Raw genomic sequence first — 16,096 nt, 5'->3', positions numbered from 1 at the left:
AATCGTCTCCTTCCAGTGGTTTAACCCTTACCCAGCCGAAGTCAGGCACACGTTCACACAAGGGTAGATTAGAGTGAGGAAAAATCAGAATACAGAGCCTTTCCCAAGGACACAACACCCCATGCTGAAACGTGGTCTCAAACCCGCGTCACCGGTGCACACTGGACTAGAAACCAGAACGCCTAACTGATGCTCACCCAGACCTGCAATTGTTGAATTCCACTACAGACATTATCATTATTATTATTATTATTGTCATTATTCAGTTCATGTGCACACTCTGTTCAAACCCCAAAAGTGGAAAAAAGTATACAATTTATTTTTACATAAAAAAAAAGATGAAAGAAAGAAAGAAAGAAAAGAACCCCCTCCCCCCAACAAAAAGAACCCACATGTAATGTTAGAACCATGAAAGAAAGGCTTAGAACTTCAGCATTCTGTAACACTAACAACATTTAGGGTTTAACTCATTCCATTCCTGATTTATGATAGTCAGTCGTGTCCGACTATGACCATCAGAACAGCAGAGGAGACAATTGCTGTTCTGACTATTTGGGCTAGAATTTGATAAAAGTGGAGAGTGTCTTGCCCAAGTACATCCCCACCTCTCGGCCAAGAGGGTTTTAGGACAGTCGGTGTTGGGATGGTTCCCAAAGGCCAACTAGCCCACAAGGCTGCAGCACTAAGAGCCAGTGCAATTTTGCCTCCTAGTTTGAGTCATAGTCCTTCACAAAAGACTAAGCTGTAAATGATTTCCCATTGACTGGAGAAACCATTGATAATACAGCTCTCATTTTGCTGTTGGCCCAAATGTAAATTTATGTCAATCTGTGTGACCACTCCTGATACAAGTCATGGCGTACCATGATTACATCCCCTGTGGACAAGGTACAGGTATACTCGTACGAACACACTATTCTCACTTCGTTTACTCTTGCTTAGTGCATTTGGTGTTCTATTCATTTACAAATTCTGTATTTGTATTTGTATTCCTTTTTATCACAACAGATTTCTCTGTGTGAAATTCGGGCTGCTCTCCCCAGGGAGAGCGCGTCGCTACACTACAGCACCACCCATTTTTTTGTATTTTTTCCTGCGTGCAGTTCTCTGGAAGCACGAAGATGAAGCTTTGTTTGACAGATGAAATCAACAATTCTCTATCAATTGTTGCTGTTTTAGTGAACCACCCCCCTTTTAATTTAAAATTTTTTTTTTACTGCACTGGTCTAATGTAGCGCTGGTCTTGGAGAGTTGTAGCAGGCACATAGTTGAGGTGCAGAATGAGTTAAAATGTTAATACAACATTCAAACCAATAAGTAAAACAACAGATAATAAAGGAAACCATAAACACACAACGAATAATATCATAATAAAAAATATAAAAAAATTCCCCCCAAAAATGCAAACATAAAATCAACACTGAAGAAAAATGTCCGCCTTTAAAGCTAAAGTGCACTGCAATAACAAACTAGCATACTCTGGCATGCATAGTACAGTGATGAAATGTAATGTGCAGAATCTCATCTTAATATCTATTCCCCCCCACCCCCAACCCTATCATTATCATTATTAATTACTGTTGTTGTTGGTGTTGTTATAGCATTATCATGATGATGATGATGATGATCATCATCATCACTATACCATTATTCTTACTGTCATTATCATCTTCCAAAAGTCACTCAAAGTTACAAATGAATAGGGAGCGGAAGGGGGAGAAGGGGGAAGGAAAAAGAAAAAGAATTGTATTTGTATTTGTATTTCTTTTTATCACAACAGATTTCTCTGTGTGAAATTCGGGCTGCTCTCCCCAGGGAGAGCGCGTCGCTATACTACAGTGCCACCCATTTTTTTGTATTTTTTCCTGCACGCAATTTTATTTGTTTTTCCTATCGAAGTGGATTTTTCTACAGAATTTTGCCAGGAACAACCCTTTTGTTGCCGTGTGTTCTTTTACGTGCGCAAAGTGCATGCTGCACACGGGACGTCAGTTTATCGTCTCATCCGAATGACTAGCGTCCAGACCACCACTCAAGGTCTAGTGGAGGGGAAGAAAATATCGGCGGCTGAGCCGTGATTCGAACCAGCGCGCTCAGATTCTCTCGCTTCCTAGGCGGACGCATTACCTCTAGGCCATCACTCCACAAGACAGGGGGTGGAGATAGCTGGAGGAAATAAGCATTTGTAGATGATTAAAACATAACTAATCAGCTACACTCAAAATATTCAAAGTCAGTAGAAGAAGAAGAAGAAGAGGCAGTAGAAGAAGACAAAGACAAAGAAGAAGAAGAAGAAGATGAAGAAGAAGAAGAGTTAAGAATAAAGCCCAAAGAAAAAGTAATACATGCAGAATGTCATGCACTGCTGGATAGAAAAAAGAAAAAAGAAAAAAAAAGAAGAAAAAAAAAAAGAAAAAAAAGAAGAAAAAAAAAAAGAAAAAAAGAAGAAAAAAAGAAGAAGAAGAAGAAGAAGAAGAAGAAGAAAAAAGAAGCATGCACACACACAATTACACAGTTCCTGCAGATGTAACCAAATAAATTTCAAAAGTCAATACTTTTACCAGACCTTTTCAAGAACACACTGAAAATTTTCCATTCCCCAAACACTAAGCCAAACTGAATAAAAAGTTTCAGCTGCTGCACCACTGACAAAAAAGACTGGCAGATCTGAGTTGATACCTGATTATTGATTCTCAATTTTCATCACTTTCGTTTTCTTTAAATACATTAAGTTCTTTGTTGAAGGGTACTGATCATGGGTTTTTATTAAAATTCCAAGACTTTTCCAGACCCTAGAGGACAAAATATGTTGTTTTTTGTTTTTTTTTGAAAGACATTTCCAGCTCTGGAAATGGTTCTCACGTTTTTCTCAATACTCTTCCTGACTCCCGTGACTGTACAACCACTCCCCACACAAGACCGTTTAGCTCCACCCCATCCCCCACCCCCCTTCCCCTGCTTGTTCTTCCCCTTGCCACTCTCTCACCCCCATCTTCCTGTCACCCCCCCACCCCCAACCCCCCAAGCCCCTCCACACCCACAACCAATACCTCGTCTCCTAAGTGGTTTACTCATGCTCCTTATGATTATGATATTATAATGCCACCACTCACTTTCGCCTTACCCTAGATACCATTACTGTAATAGTTGACATAATTGATGCTGTTGCTATCTTACAACTGGTCCAGGCTATTTATTATTAATGTCATCTTAAATCATCATGATTACTACAATCATTAATGTGTAAACATTGATTGATTGAATGATTGGACAAATCTTCCTTTTTTTTTCTTTGTTGTTGTTGTTGATGTTGTTGTTGTTACAGATTTGTTTTGCCTTGTTTAATCTGTTTTGTTTTGTTTTGTTTTGTTTTATCTAGCTCTCTGTAGTGGAAGATGCTACTGTTCGCTTTATATTGTTTGTTTCATACTATTCTCTGTATTGTATACATGTTTTTTGGAAAATTAAAAAAAAAGTTAAAAAAAAAAAAAAAAAAAATCTCGTCTCCTGCAAACATCTGTGCCTCTGCCCCCTCCCACCTTTCCACTCACTTTACCGCCCGCCCCCCCCCCCCCCCCCCCTCACACACCCCTTAAAGTCACCCAAACCTTTCCGCCCCGATGTCGTCTCTGGCAAATATCTGTCCTGCTACAACGAGCTATGTACACAGTAGGCAACAGCTACAGTACAACAACCAATGAACCAGGGAGACGTGTTAGTATTTCCTTCTCATGCAATGTGTGGTGCGGACTTTCCAGCTGAACACCAAACGTGAAATCTAGTCTGCCGCACACACACACACACACACACATGTTAATACATTAAAGAACAACAACACCAAATGGCAACAACAACGACAACAACACCGGGCCCAGCCTCACACCCACTTACTGTCGCTGACTGTGTTCGATGAGGTTAGTACGCCTTTAAGAATCCAACAGAGCAACATGCAACATATCAGTACCAGACAGCTCATCACTTGACTCGTAAGCAAGGTTGCATCAATTTGTAGACCCCCTCCCATGCTCCCCCGCCGCCCCCCCACTCCTCCCCCCCAAAAAAAATTATTCATCTCCAAACACAAATTTGCAGAAACAGAAAAGACATGGGAAAAAAAAACCCAACATAATGAGCAGAACAAACTCACCCAGTCTCCATCAGAAATAAAACAGAAGCCAACCAACAACAACAATTTTTAACAAAGAAATTAAGAACAAATTCCACACACAAAATATCCCCCCCTCCCCCATTCCCCCCCCTGGGATACCAATCCCTTATTTGGTTTCACGCAACAAGTGAGTGAGCGAGCAAGTGTCAGTGTGGGTGTATGTGCGTGTGGGTGTATATGGGTGGGTGAGTATGGGAGTGTGGTTGTGGGGTTTGTGGGGGTGCCATACACAGACAGTCTATCGCTCATCAAGAATTACAACAGAAAGTGCGTCACTCATCAAGAAATGCACAGAAAGCGCTTAACTCATTATGAACTGGACAGAAAGTCCATCACTCATTATGAACTGTTGAGAAAGTCCATCACTCATCAAGAACTGTACAGAAAGTACATCACTCATCACGAACTGTACAGAAAGTCCATCACTCATCAAGAACTGTACAGAAAGTGCATCCCTCATCAAGAACTTTGCAGAAAGTCCATCACTCATTATGAACAGTACAGAAAGTGCATCACTCATCAAGAACTGTATAGAAAGTGCATCACTCATGAACTGTACAGAAAGTCCATCACTCATGAACTATACAGAAGGTCCATCACTCATCAAGAACTATACAGAAAGTCCATCAATCATCATGAAGTATACAGAAAGTCCATCACTCATCAAGAACAATGCAGAAAGTGCATCCCTCATCAAGAACTGTACAGAACTGTACATCACTCATTATGAACTATACAGAAAATCCATCACTCATTATCAACTGTACAAGTCCATCACTCATGAACTGTACAGAAAGTGCATCACTCAAGAACTATACAGAAAGTACATCACTCATCAAGAACTGTACAGAAAGTGCATCACTCATGAACTGTACAGAAAGTGCATCACTCATCAAGAACTATGCAGAAAGTCCATCACTCATCAAGAACTATGCAGAAAGTCCATCACTCATCAAGAACTGTACAGAAAGTGCGTCACTCATGAACTGTACAGAAAGTGCATCACTCATCAAGAACTATACAGAATGTCCATCACTAATTATGAACTGTACAGAAAGTCCATCTCTCATCAAGAACTGTATAGAAAGTGCATCACTCATGAACTGTACAGAAAGTGCATCACTCATGAACTGTACAGAAAGTGCATCACTCATCAAGAACTATGCAGAAAGTCCATCACTCATCAAGAACTGTACAGAAAGTGCGTCACTCATGAACTATACAGAAAGTGCATCACTCATCAAGAACTATACAGAATGTCCGTCACTCATCAAGAACTATACAGAAAGTGCATCACTCATTATGAACTATACAGAAAGTCCATCACTCATCAAGAACTGTACAGAAAGTGCATCACTCATTATGAACTGTACAGAAATTCCATCACTCATTATCAACTGTACAGTAAGTCCATCACTCATCAAGAACTATACAGAATGTCCGTCACTCATCAAGAACTGTACAGAAAGTGCATCACTCATTATGAACTATACAGAAAGTCCATCACTCATCAAGAACTATACAGAAAGTCCATCACTCATGAACTGTATAGAAAGTGCATCACTCATCAAGAACTGTACAGAAAGTCCGTCACTCATCAAGAACTATGCAGAAAGTCCATCACTCATCAAGAACTGTACAGAAAGTGCATCACTCATGAACTGTACAGAAAATCCATCACTCATTATCAACTGTATAGTAAGTCCATCACTCATGAACTGTATTGAAAGTGCATCATTTATCAAGAACTGTACAGAAAGTGCATCACTCAAGAACTATACAGAAGGTCCATTACTCATTGTGAACTGTAGAGAAAGTCCATCACTCATCAAGAACTATACAGAAAGTGCATCACTCATCAAGAACTATACAGAAAGTGCATCACTCATTGTGAACTGTAGAGAAAGTGCATCACTCATTAAGAACTATACAGAAAGCCTATAACTCATGATGAGCTATACAAGAAAGTCCATTAACCATCATGAACTATGCTACAGGAAATCCCTCACTCATCAAGAACTATTACGCGCAAGAAGTCCATCACTCAGACAGCTATATGATTATTCATTATCAAGTAAACATGTTGAAGTGTAGCCCGGAACGAAAAAAAACAGAAAAAGAAAAAGAAGAGGAGTCAGCAACTATCCCCTGGCGATGCCCCTGTCCTGCTGTCCTCTACGTCGCATGCTGATGAAATCCAAGCCGGCTGACGGATTATGAATTCATAGCGTCTCATCTCTGATTGAACTCCGGGGCCAGTTTTCCTGTTTTATGCACGGTTCACACGTTCCAAAATCCTACAGTGGTCCTGCGATTGAAGTTCAGAACTTTCCATCTTCCTGCAAGTAGCTTCCTTTCAGCATACTTCCAGTGATGCTGGAGGCCCGCCACACACTGAAGTGTTGGTTTCTTTGATGCCATTTCCATAATGAAGCTTTAAAAAAAAAAAAAAAAAAAAAAAAAAAAAAATCTTATGGGACAGGGCTGTTAGTTCTGCGTCCAATCCAAATCCTACATGACCAGTGGACTGAGCACTGTCCAGTCTCTACCCTTTGGTCTGCCATACCAGGAGCATAGGATACCGCTGGCATAGCTCTAGGGGTCCCTCATGCATGCAAGCCCTGCCCACCACCATGGCAAGGTGGCAATCCTCTGGCACACCGGTTTACCGGCTGAAGGAAGAGAACTGACAACCATCTTCTTCCTTTCCATCATCCCCTGGGCCCAGCCCCCACACCCCACCTCCTTGCAAAAACCAACGACTCTGAGAGCCAGCAGACACCATCATACACTCCTGTAAGACATGTCCCACATACTAGGTGTGGAAACAACATCAGAATGAAAAACAATAAACAAACACAAAAACAAAAAAAAGACACATGAAGTAATGAATGAAAAAGAAACCAACAAATACAACAACAAAAGAAACAACATCATGAAAAAAACAGAAGTCTGAACAAAACCCACAGAACAGGAAATGAAAACAAAACAAAGTGTCAAAATGAACAACACTAAGCCTGAAAGAAAAAAAAAAAAAAAGGAAACAGTCCCAAAATCCCCACCCCCCGCAATCCCCTCCCCTCCGCCCCCCAATCAAAATGTAACAATCATGAACACAAGTCTGCTGCAATCTGAAAAAACAAACACAAACAAAAAAACCACAACCTTAATGATAGCGGGAAAGTCACAGTGGTAACCACACAGAACACTACACTAGAAGACAAAATGAGTCTGCCACAATCTGAAATAAAAAAAACCCAACAAAAACATAACTGAACATAGGAAACCAAAGTGTTAACCACACAAAACACTACAGATAGAAGACAAAAAGAGTCTGCCAAAATCTGAAACAAAAAAAACCCCAACCAAACAAACATAACTGAACATAGGAAACCAAAGTCTTAACCATTCAGATCACTACAAGAAGAGAAGGCAAAAAAAAAGACATACTACTGACCACAGGAAACGAAAGTGTTAACCACACACAGCACCACAGACAGAAGAAGACAAAAAACGACTGACCAAACCAAAACACACCTCTTGAACCCAGCACCAAGACCAGTGTCACTCTGACATCACAACAGTTTGGTGGACGTTAGAACCAACCCAAACAACTCATGCTTGGAGAGTCTTGTCGCCTCGACAAACGAGTAGACAAAGCTGACTAGAACCAGCCACAAAATATATGCTTGGAGTCTCGCCTCGACTTTGTGTCACCTTGACAAACAAGTAGACAATGGTTACCTGAACCAGCCACACAAAACACGCTTGGGGTCTCTTGTCGCCTTGACAAACAAGTAGAAGAAGTTGACTAGAACCAGCCACACTATACAAGCTTGGAGTCTCTCATCGTCTCAACAAATGAGCAGACAAAGCTGACTAGAACCTGCCACGAAATACATGCTTGGAGTCTCGTGTCACCTCGTCAAATGATCAGGCAATGCTGACTTGAACCAGCCACACTATACATGCTTGGAGTATCTTATCGCCTCAACAAATGAGCAGACGAAGTTGACAAGAATCAGCCACACAAAATATGCTTTGAGTATCTTGTCACCTCAACAAATGAGCAGACAAGGCTGACTAGAACCTGCCACGGAATACATGCTTGGAGTCACGCGTCACCTTGTCAAATGATCAGGCAATGCTTACTTGAACCAGCCACACAAAACATGCTTGGAGTCTCTCGTTACTATGTCAAATGAGCAGGTAAAGCTGACTAGAACCAGCCAAATTAAACACGCTTGGAGTCTCTCGTTACGATGTCAAATGAGTAGACAAAGCTGACAAGAACCAGCCACACTGAACATGCCTGGAGTCTTGTGTCACCTTGACGAAAGATTAGACAAGGCTGACTAGAACCAACCACAAAATACATACTTGGACTCTCTCATTGCCTCAACAAATGAGCAAAGCAGACTCGAACCAGCCACACTATACATGCTTGGAGTCTCTTGTCGCCTCAACAAATGAGCAAAGCTGACTAGAACCTGCCACAAAGTACATGCTTGGAGTCTCACGTCACCTCGACAAATGAGTAGACAATGCTTACTTGAACCAGCCACACAAAACACACTTGGAGTCTCTCATTACCATGACAAACGAGCAGACAAAGCTGTTCTCATTACCATGACAAACGAGTAGACAAAGCTGTTCTCATTACCATGACAAATGAGTAGACAAAGCTGTTCTCATTACCATGACAAACGAGCAGACAAAACTGTTCTCACTACAAGTAGACAAAGCTGTTCTCATTACCATGACAAACAAGTAGACAAAGCTGACTAAATCCAGCCACAAAATTCATGCTCGGAGTCTTGTCGCCTCAACAAACAATAGACAAAGCCGATCAGAGCCAGCCACACAACAGATACTTGGAGTCACTCGTCACCACAACAAACAATAGACAAAGCCCACCAGAGCCAGCCACACAACAGATACTTGGAGTCACTCGTCACCACAACAAACAATAGACAAAGCCCACCAGAGCCAGCCACACAACAGATACTTGGAGTCACTCGTCACCACAACAAACGAGCAGACAAAGCCCACCAGAACCAGCCACAAAACACACACACACACACACACAAAGGACACAAAACCTACCCTGCAAACCCAGGGTCTGGCGTCTTCATGAAGTCGTTGTTGTTGTTGTTGACGGCCTGGTGGATCTTGCGAGCCATGTGCTGCGCCCCTTCGCGGGGCAGCGACGGCGCTTTGTCTGAGCCTTGCGAGCGCCGCTTGTTGATAAGGGAATGCTGGATCTCCTGGCTGGTCTGACGTTGCACTGCACACAGGCAAAAACAAAAAAAAAAAACCGAAAAGAAAAAAAAAAAATATATATATACATATATATTTTCCTTTTTGAATTACAATAAACATACATGTATGTTAAAATGTATGTATGCAGTGTGTGTGTGTGTGTGTGTGTGTGTGTGTGTAGTCACATTTGGTGTGTGTATGTAACATAGATATAATGTTTTATGTAAACGAAAGCGTTTTTGTAAAGCACCTAGAGCAGATTTCTGGATAGTGTGCTATATAAGTATCCATTATTATTATTATTATATGTTAATAATTACTGATTACAGAATACTTTATTATCTCAACAAGAGAAGTTCATTTGTGGTGTAAAACACATAAACAATACACAGAAATCACAGTCATTCAACAGGTATACATAAAAGACATAAAATGTTTAGATGGCAACCCATGCGTACAATGAATAATCACAGCAGATAACAACAACACAACAGAAACCTTTAAAAGGTAACCAAGAGTAAATCATACATACATTATCACAGCCATACATGTGCAACACAAAATCAATGAAAGGATATGAATAAAATAGGCATGAAATAGCATACTAAAAGTAGACATAAGACATAAAAAGATTATAATAACAGTGCAGTTCAGCAACAGAAAGTACAATGTTGGATATCCAGGCTGGTCACGTTGCACTGTACTCAGGTAGGTGTCAGCACACATTATTAAAAAAAAAAAAAAAATCGATCTATCTATCTATCTTTCTATATCTATCTATATATATATCTATATCTATAATAATAATAAAAATAATGTGCATTTATAAAGCGCCCTTTCTCTCTCTAACTAAATCAGGGTGCTTTACATTAAAGTGAATATTAAAAATGACACAATTCATTCATCATCTCTCCCCCGACACTCTCCCTCTCCCAATCTTCATACGTCCAAAGTCAGCTGACATGGTTGGTGTTGGAGAAGAAGGAAGCTGAGAGTATATATATATATATATATATATATATATATATATTCCCCCCATCCCCTTTTTTCAAATTACATTACAATAATATAGAATTTAAGAGAGCATAATAGACTAAATAATGAAGAGAAACCAGGCTATATCCAATCTATTATTGAAAAAAAAAACAAAACAACACCCCCCCCCAAAAAAAAAAAAAACACCCCCCCAGATAGATTGCAAAAGACAAAGTGATGGAAAGAGTGAAAACAAAAAAACCCAAAAATAGATACATAATATATGCTTGCACCTTCACATACATATTCATACATGCACACACACACACACACACACACACACACACATATATATAAAGGAAAAAAGAAAAACAAAGATTAGAATTAAAAAAAAAATAGCATAAAATAGAACAGACAGAATAGAATAGAACAGAATGGAATAGATCTTTATTACTGAGTGTACCAACATCACAAGGAACTTTGAGGGTGGGGGTGGATAGTACATAAAACGTACAAACAAGAATCGGAAATCACACAAAAACACAAACACAGTAGGAAGCTAGACACACATACAACGGAGGAAAGGTGGGGAGATAATCGGAAATCATATATGAACACAGAAACGAACAGCAGCTGACAAACATCAAAGCAGCCCTTCATGACCTTTCAAAACGGTCGACTGTCACTGTTCAGTGGGTTCCTTCTCACTGTGGAGTCACGGGGAACGAAAAGGCCGATGCTCTCTCCAAGGCAGGCAGCAAAATGAAGCAGTTCAGCCACCCCGTGACCTACAGAGAGGCCAGGACCATCATCCACAACCGTTACCAGAACCAGTGGAAGAGAAGGCTGGGTGCAAACAGTGGTGTCGATCCAATCCACCAGCTCCAGAGACACCAGCAGACAGTCCTCTTCAGACTGAGAACTGGCCACTGCCGACTACTGAGTCACCTTCACCGTATGAAGATCGCCCACACTGATGAGTGTCCATGTGGCACTGGACCCCAGACCCCTGAACACATCCTCCAACACTGCCCAACCCATGAAGCTCTACGGCATCAAACCTGGCCAGGGGGCACAGAGCTACAGGCGCAGCTTTGGGGAGACCGCCACGACCTGGAGAAGACCGTGGGTTACATCGTGGCGACGGGGGTGACCGTCTGACGCAGCCAAAACATCGAACGCAGAAGAAGAAGATATATGAACACAAATACAGTAGTATTCTGGACACATATATAACACAGAAAAGGTGGGGGGATAATCGGAAATCATACATGAACACAAACGCAATAGTATTCTAGACACATATATAACACAGAAAAGGTGGGGGGATAATCGGAACTCATACATGAACACAAACACAGGAGTATTTTGGACACACACACACATACAAGAGGGGAGGAAAGGTGGGAGGGGTGGGATGGGAATGGGAAGGAAGGGGTGGGGGGAGTCTTACCCATTTTGCGTGAGGGGGGGCTGGTGGTGGGGATGGGCGGGGCCTGAGAGGAGGGCGGGCGAGGGGCGGGTCTGTCTGGCACCCGACGCGCGGCCACGCCCCCAGGGGCAGGGGGACCTGGGGCGCGACGACCCGGTGCTGGTCTCCCCTGGCTGGCGGGAGGCTTCTTGCCCGGACCTGCAGGGGGACACAGGACATCGGAGACATGTTACAGTCAATGCTCCTGGTATATCCTGTACACTACACAGACACACCTGTACGTTACAGTCAATGCTCCTGGTATATCCTGTACACTACACAGACACACCTGTACGTTACAGTCAATGCTCCTGGTATATCCTGCACACTACACAAACACACCTGTATGTTACAGTCAATGATCCTGGTATATCCTGTACACTACACAAACACACCTGTACGTTACAGTCAATGCTCCTGGTATATCCTGTACACTACACAAACACACCTGTACGTTACAGTCAATGCTCCTGGTATATGCTGTACACTACACAAACACACCTGTACGTTACAGTCAATGCTCCTGGTATATCCTGTACACTACACAAACACACCTGTACGTTACAGTCAATGCTCCTGGTATATATTGCACACGACCTCGTAAATGCATAATATTGTATAGTATGACTGATACATACCAATGCTCCTGATACATACTGTAAGCTACCCTGTTAAAGCACAAGATTGTACAATGCGACTGATGCATATCGATGCTCCTGATACATACTAAAATTTGCCCTGTACAAGCACAATATTGTACGGTATGACTGAAGCATATCAATGCTCCTGATATGTAAGTCAGTAATCTTGTAAATGCACAATGTTGCACAATATGAATGATGCATATCAACCCTCCTAGAAAATACTGTACACTACCTTGTAAATGCACAATATTGTACAACTGATGAATATCAATGCTCAATTGAGTATCTTATTGGTAAAGTCTGCATGATATTTTGCATTTTTTTCATCTTTTGTTTATTTTGTGTACTCCCCTTTACCTCTGTGTGAATATAAATGCACATATTAGTTATGTGTGATTTTTAAATCTAACATACCAGTGTGCGTATATGAATGCACATCTTAGTTATGTGTGAAAATCATTAAATCAAATATTTTATTGGTAATGTGTGCATTGTGGCTTGCATCTTATTATTTCATGTATCTTCTTCTTCTTTTGTGTTCGTGGGCTTTTATGTGTATGACCGTTTTTAACCTGCCATGTAGGCAGCCATACTCCGCTTTCGGGGGTGTGCATGCTGGGTATGTTCCAGTTTCCATAACCCACCAAACACTGACATGGATTACATGGATCTTTAACATGCGTATTTGATCTTTTGTTTGCGTATACACACGAAAGGGGTTCAGGCACTGGCAGGTCTGCACATATGTTGACCTGGGAGATCAGAAAAATCTTCATCCTTTACCCACCAGGCGCCGTTACCAAGAATTGAACCTGGGCCCCTCAGACTGAAAATCCAATGCTTTAACCACTTGGCTGTTGTGCCCGTCATTTCATGTATAATTTGTTTACTTCCCTTTACTTTCTGTTTCATGCAGTCTTCATCACTGGACACAGCATAACGTAGGTTCTACGACCTTTGCTGTGTTTGTCACATGTTTAGTATGAACTGGTGTTCCTTCTGGAATGTGGGAACCACAGCCAGACTTTGTGCTGGTCTGTGGAAGTAATGCATATTTCGTCTTTTTGTCAGCAAATGTGTCAGCAATTTCTCTATTAGAGATAATTAAGTGGATTGGCCAAACGAGCTAAGTAAGTGTGTGACCTGATACAAGTCTTTGTCAGATACAAAACATGAGTGTCAAAGAATTGATAGACAGACAGAAATAAGAAAAAACACTTAGCCCTATGAAGAGCACAAGATAAGGAGTCAAGATGGCTGCCGGAAAAAGAGTGTGCTAGTCAGGGATGTACAGGGGAGGTAACCTACTTCGGGAGGTCATCGGCCATAGCTACTTTTGTTTTCTCCGCATAGGCGGGTAGCCAGTTTGCACAGGACAGGAATCAGACCCCTGCCGGAGTCTGCATAGTGGGTCACGGTTACGTAAGTGTAATTAAATTAAGTATTCTTGTATCTTGTAACCTGAACTTTTTTTTTTCAACACACAGAGAAGAAAAAGCTGGTACTCATGAAAATCTCTGGGAAAGCCCACTATGGGAACCTTTAACTTTTCTTTGACACACAGACAAGAGAAAGCAGGTACTCGTGAGAATCTCTGAGCAAGCCCACTATGGGGACCATTAACCTTAAGTTTCCAACAAGAGAAGGTGCAGGTACTCACGAGAATCCCTGGGCAAGCCCGGGGCGATGGAGACAGTCAGCGTTTTGGAGGACGCCTTTAGTGCGGCGATCTCACTCTGACCCCGCATGAACTTGACGTCCCGGTGACCGCCCCCTCCCCACCCCTCCTTCTTCACCGTAAACTTCAGGCTGCACAGCATGGGTTTGGGGACAATGCGTCAGCCACTTCAGTACTCACACACATACACACATTTACGTAACACATGTACACACAAATATCATTAAATGGGACAGCAATGGACACACACACACACTAACACACACACATCCACACCTGCACACCCACACACACACCCACACACACTCACAGCCATACACCCACACCCTCACACCAACCTGTCGCTGAAGGTGAGGGTGAGGGCCCTGCCGGTCTTGTCCTTGTAGCGTTTGGACAGGGTGGTGAGGAACTCTGTCTTGAACATGGTCTCCAGGAAGCTGCAGTACTCCCCATCCACGTGCAGGATCAGGAAGTCGTCCTGAAGGGTGCTGCTCACACAGGCACACACACACACACATGTGTATATGCACACAGACACACATGCACACACACACGCACATGTGTATATATGCACACATAGACACACATGCACACACACACACGTGTATATATGCACACAGACACACATGCACACACAGATGTGTATATATGCACACATAGACACACATGCTCACACAGGCACACACACACACACATGTGTATATATGCACACACAGACACACATGCACACACACACTCACCTGTGTATATGTGCACACATAGACACACATGCACACACACACACACGTGTATATATGCACACACAGACACACATACACACACACACATGTGTATATATGCACACATAGACACACATAGACACACACACACGTGTATATATGCACACATAGACACACATGCACACACACACACACACGTGTATATATGCACACACATACACACACACACACACACATGTGTATATATGCACACATAGACACACATGCACACACACACACGTGTATATATGCACACATAGACACACACACACACACAGAGAAATGCACACATACACACGCACGTCTATATGCACACACACATACACAGACATGCACAGACACACACACACATGTATACATTGTCACATCTCATGACAAATAAGATATGAGTGCTCAACCCCCTCGTTCACCCACCCCATCTAGCTAGAGAGCAGTGTGGGTTGTGCTGTTTGCACGAGATACTCAGTCTGTCTCGGTCTCAGTTCAGGCTGTCACTGAACTGAGATCAGCCTCTTCCTTGTTAACAAATGACAAGATTCTGGGCTTTTCGCCCGCGACTGTCATAAGAGGCAGCCGTGCCAGTCTTTGGCTCTCTTCAGGGCTGTTTGCCCGTCTTGACGCTTGTAGTGGGGATCAGTTTCCTCCGAGTGGTCGTGGTCTCTGTGTTCTCTGTGTGAACTTCCAGCTTTGGGGTAGTGGTACCTCTCTGGAAGGTAAGAGGAGACTGTAAAGACAGTCCTAACCTGTGTTCTGTCTGTTCGTCTTGCGTTCATGTCTATGTATGAGAAAGAGAGAGAGAGGAGGGAGTGAATGTTTAAGTAAATTTATTTTGCGATTTTATGTGCATTTGTAGGATGCGTATGCATTTTAGACATAAATTTTATAAGAATGTGATAAAATAGTTACGTGTGTTGAAAGGGTTCAACTGTAAAATCTAGATTTAAGTTTTCCTTGTGAACCCCTTCAGTTGTTAGTTCTATTAATGTGTGTGTATGTGTGTCACTGTATTATATATGATACATAAGCTAGAATATTCCAAACTACCCCCTTATCCTTTTCCGTTACAGTCCTTGCTCTTGGGTGTGGTTGTTGTCAGCCTTTTAAACTTCCGAAATAGCGCAGCTGAGTAAAATTGAACTA

General features: G+C 42.0%; 1 protein-coding gene across 2 annotated transcripts in view; it reads right to left on the bottom strand.

Annotated features, from left to right (window-relative positions):
* The window catches only part of LOC143297451 (unconventional myosin-If-like), a 77,231-nt gene that overhangs the window by 9,502 nt on the left and 51,633 nt on the right, over nucleotides 1-16,096 (bottom strand). Inside the window, exons 23-27 of one of the 2 annotated variants that reach the window (XM_076609831.1) lie at nucleotides 14,537-14,686; nucleotides 14,181-14,329; nucleotides 11,859-12,035; nucleotides 9,275-9,455; nucleotides 3,892-3,924 (exon numbers count right to left, since the gene is read on the bottom strand). In XM_076609831.1, the coding sequence (XP_076465946.1) occupies nucleotides 3,892-3,924; nucleotides 9,275-9,455; nucleotides 11,859-12,035; nucleotides 14,181-14,329; nucleotides 14,537-14,686 (690 nt within the window). The remainder of the gene's footprint in view (nucleotides 1-3,891; nucleotides 3,925-9,274; nucleotides 9,456-11,858; nucleotides 12,036-14,180; nucleotides 14,330-14,536; nucleotides 14,687-16,096) is intronic. The other variant, XM_076609832.1, reaches the window with a different exon arrangement.

Source organism: Babylonia areolata, chromosome 22, assembly GCF_041734735.1.
Source record: "Babylonia areolata isolate BAREFJ2019XMU chromosome 22, ASM4173473v1, whole genome shotgun sequence".
NCBI classification, from domain to species: Eukaryota; Metazoa; Mollusca; class Gastropoda; order Neogastropoda; family Buccinidae; genus Babylonia; species Babylonia areolata.
Note: the sequence above shows the minus strand (reverse complement) of the source record. Positions and strands in the feature narration are given on the sequence as shown.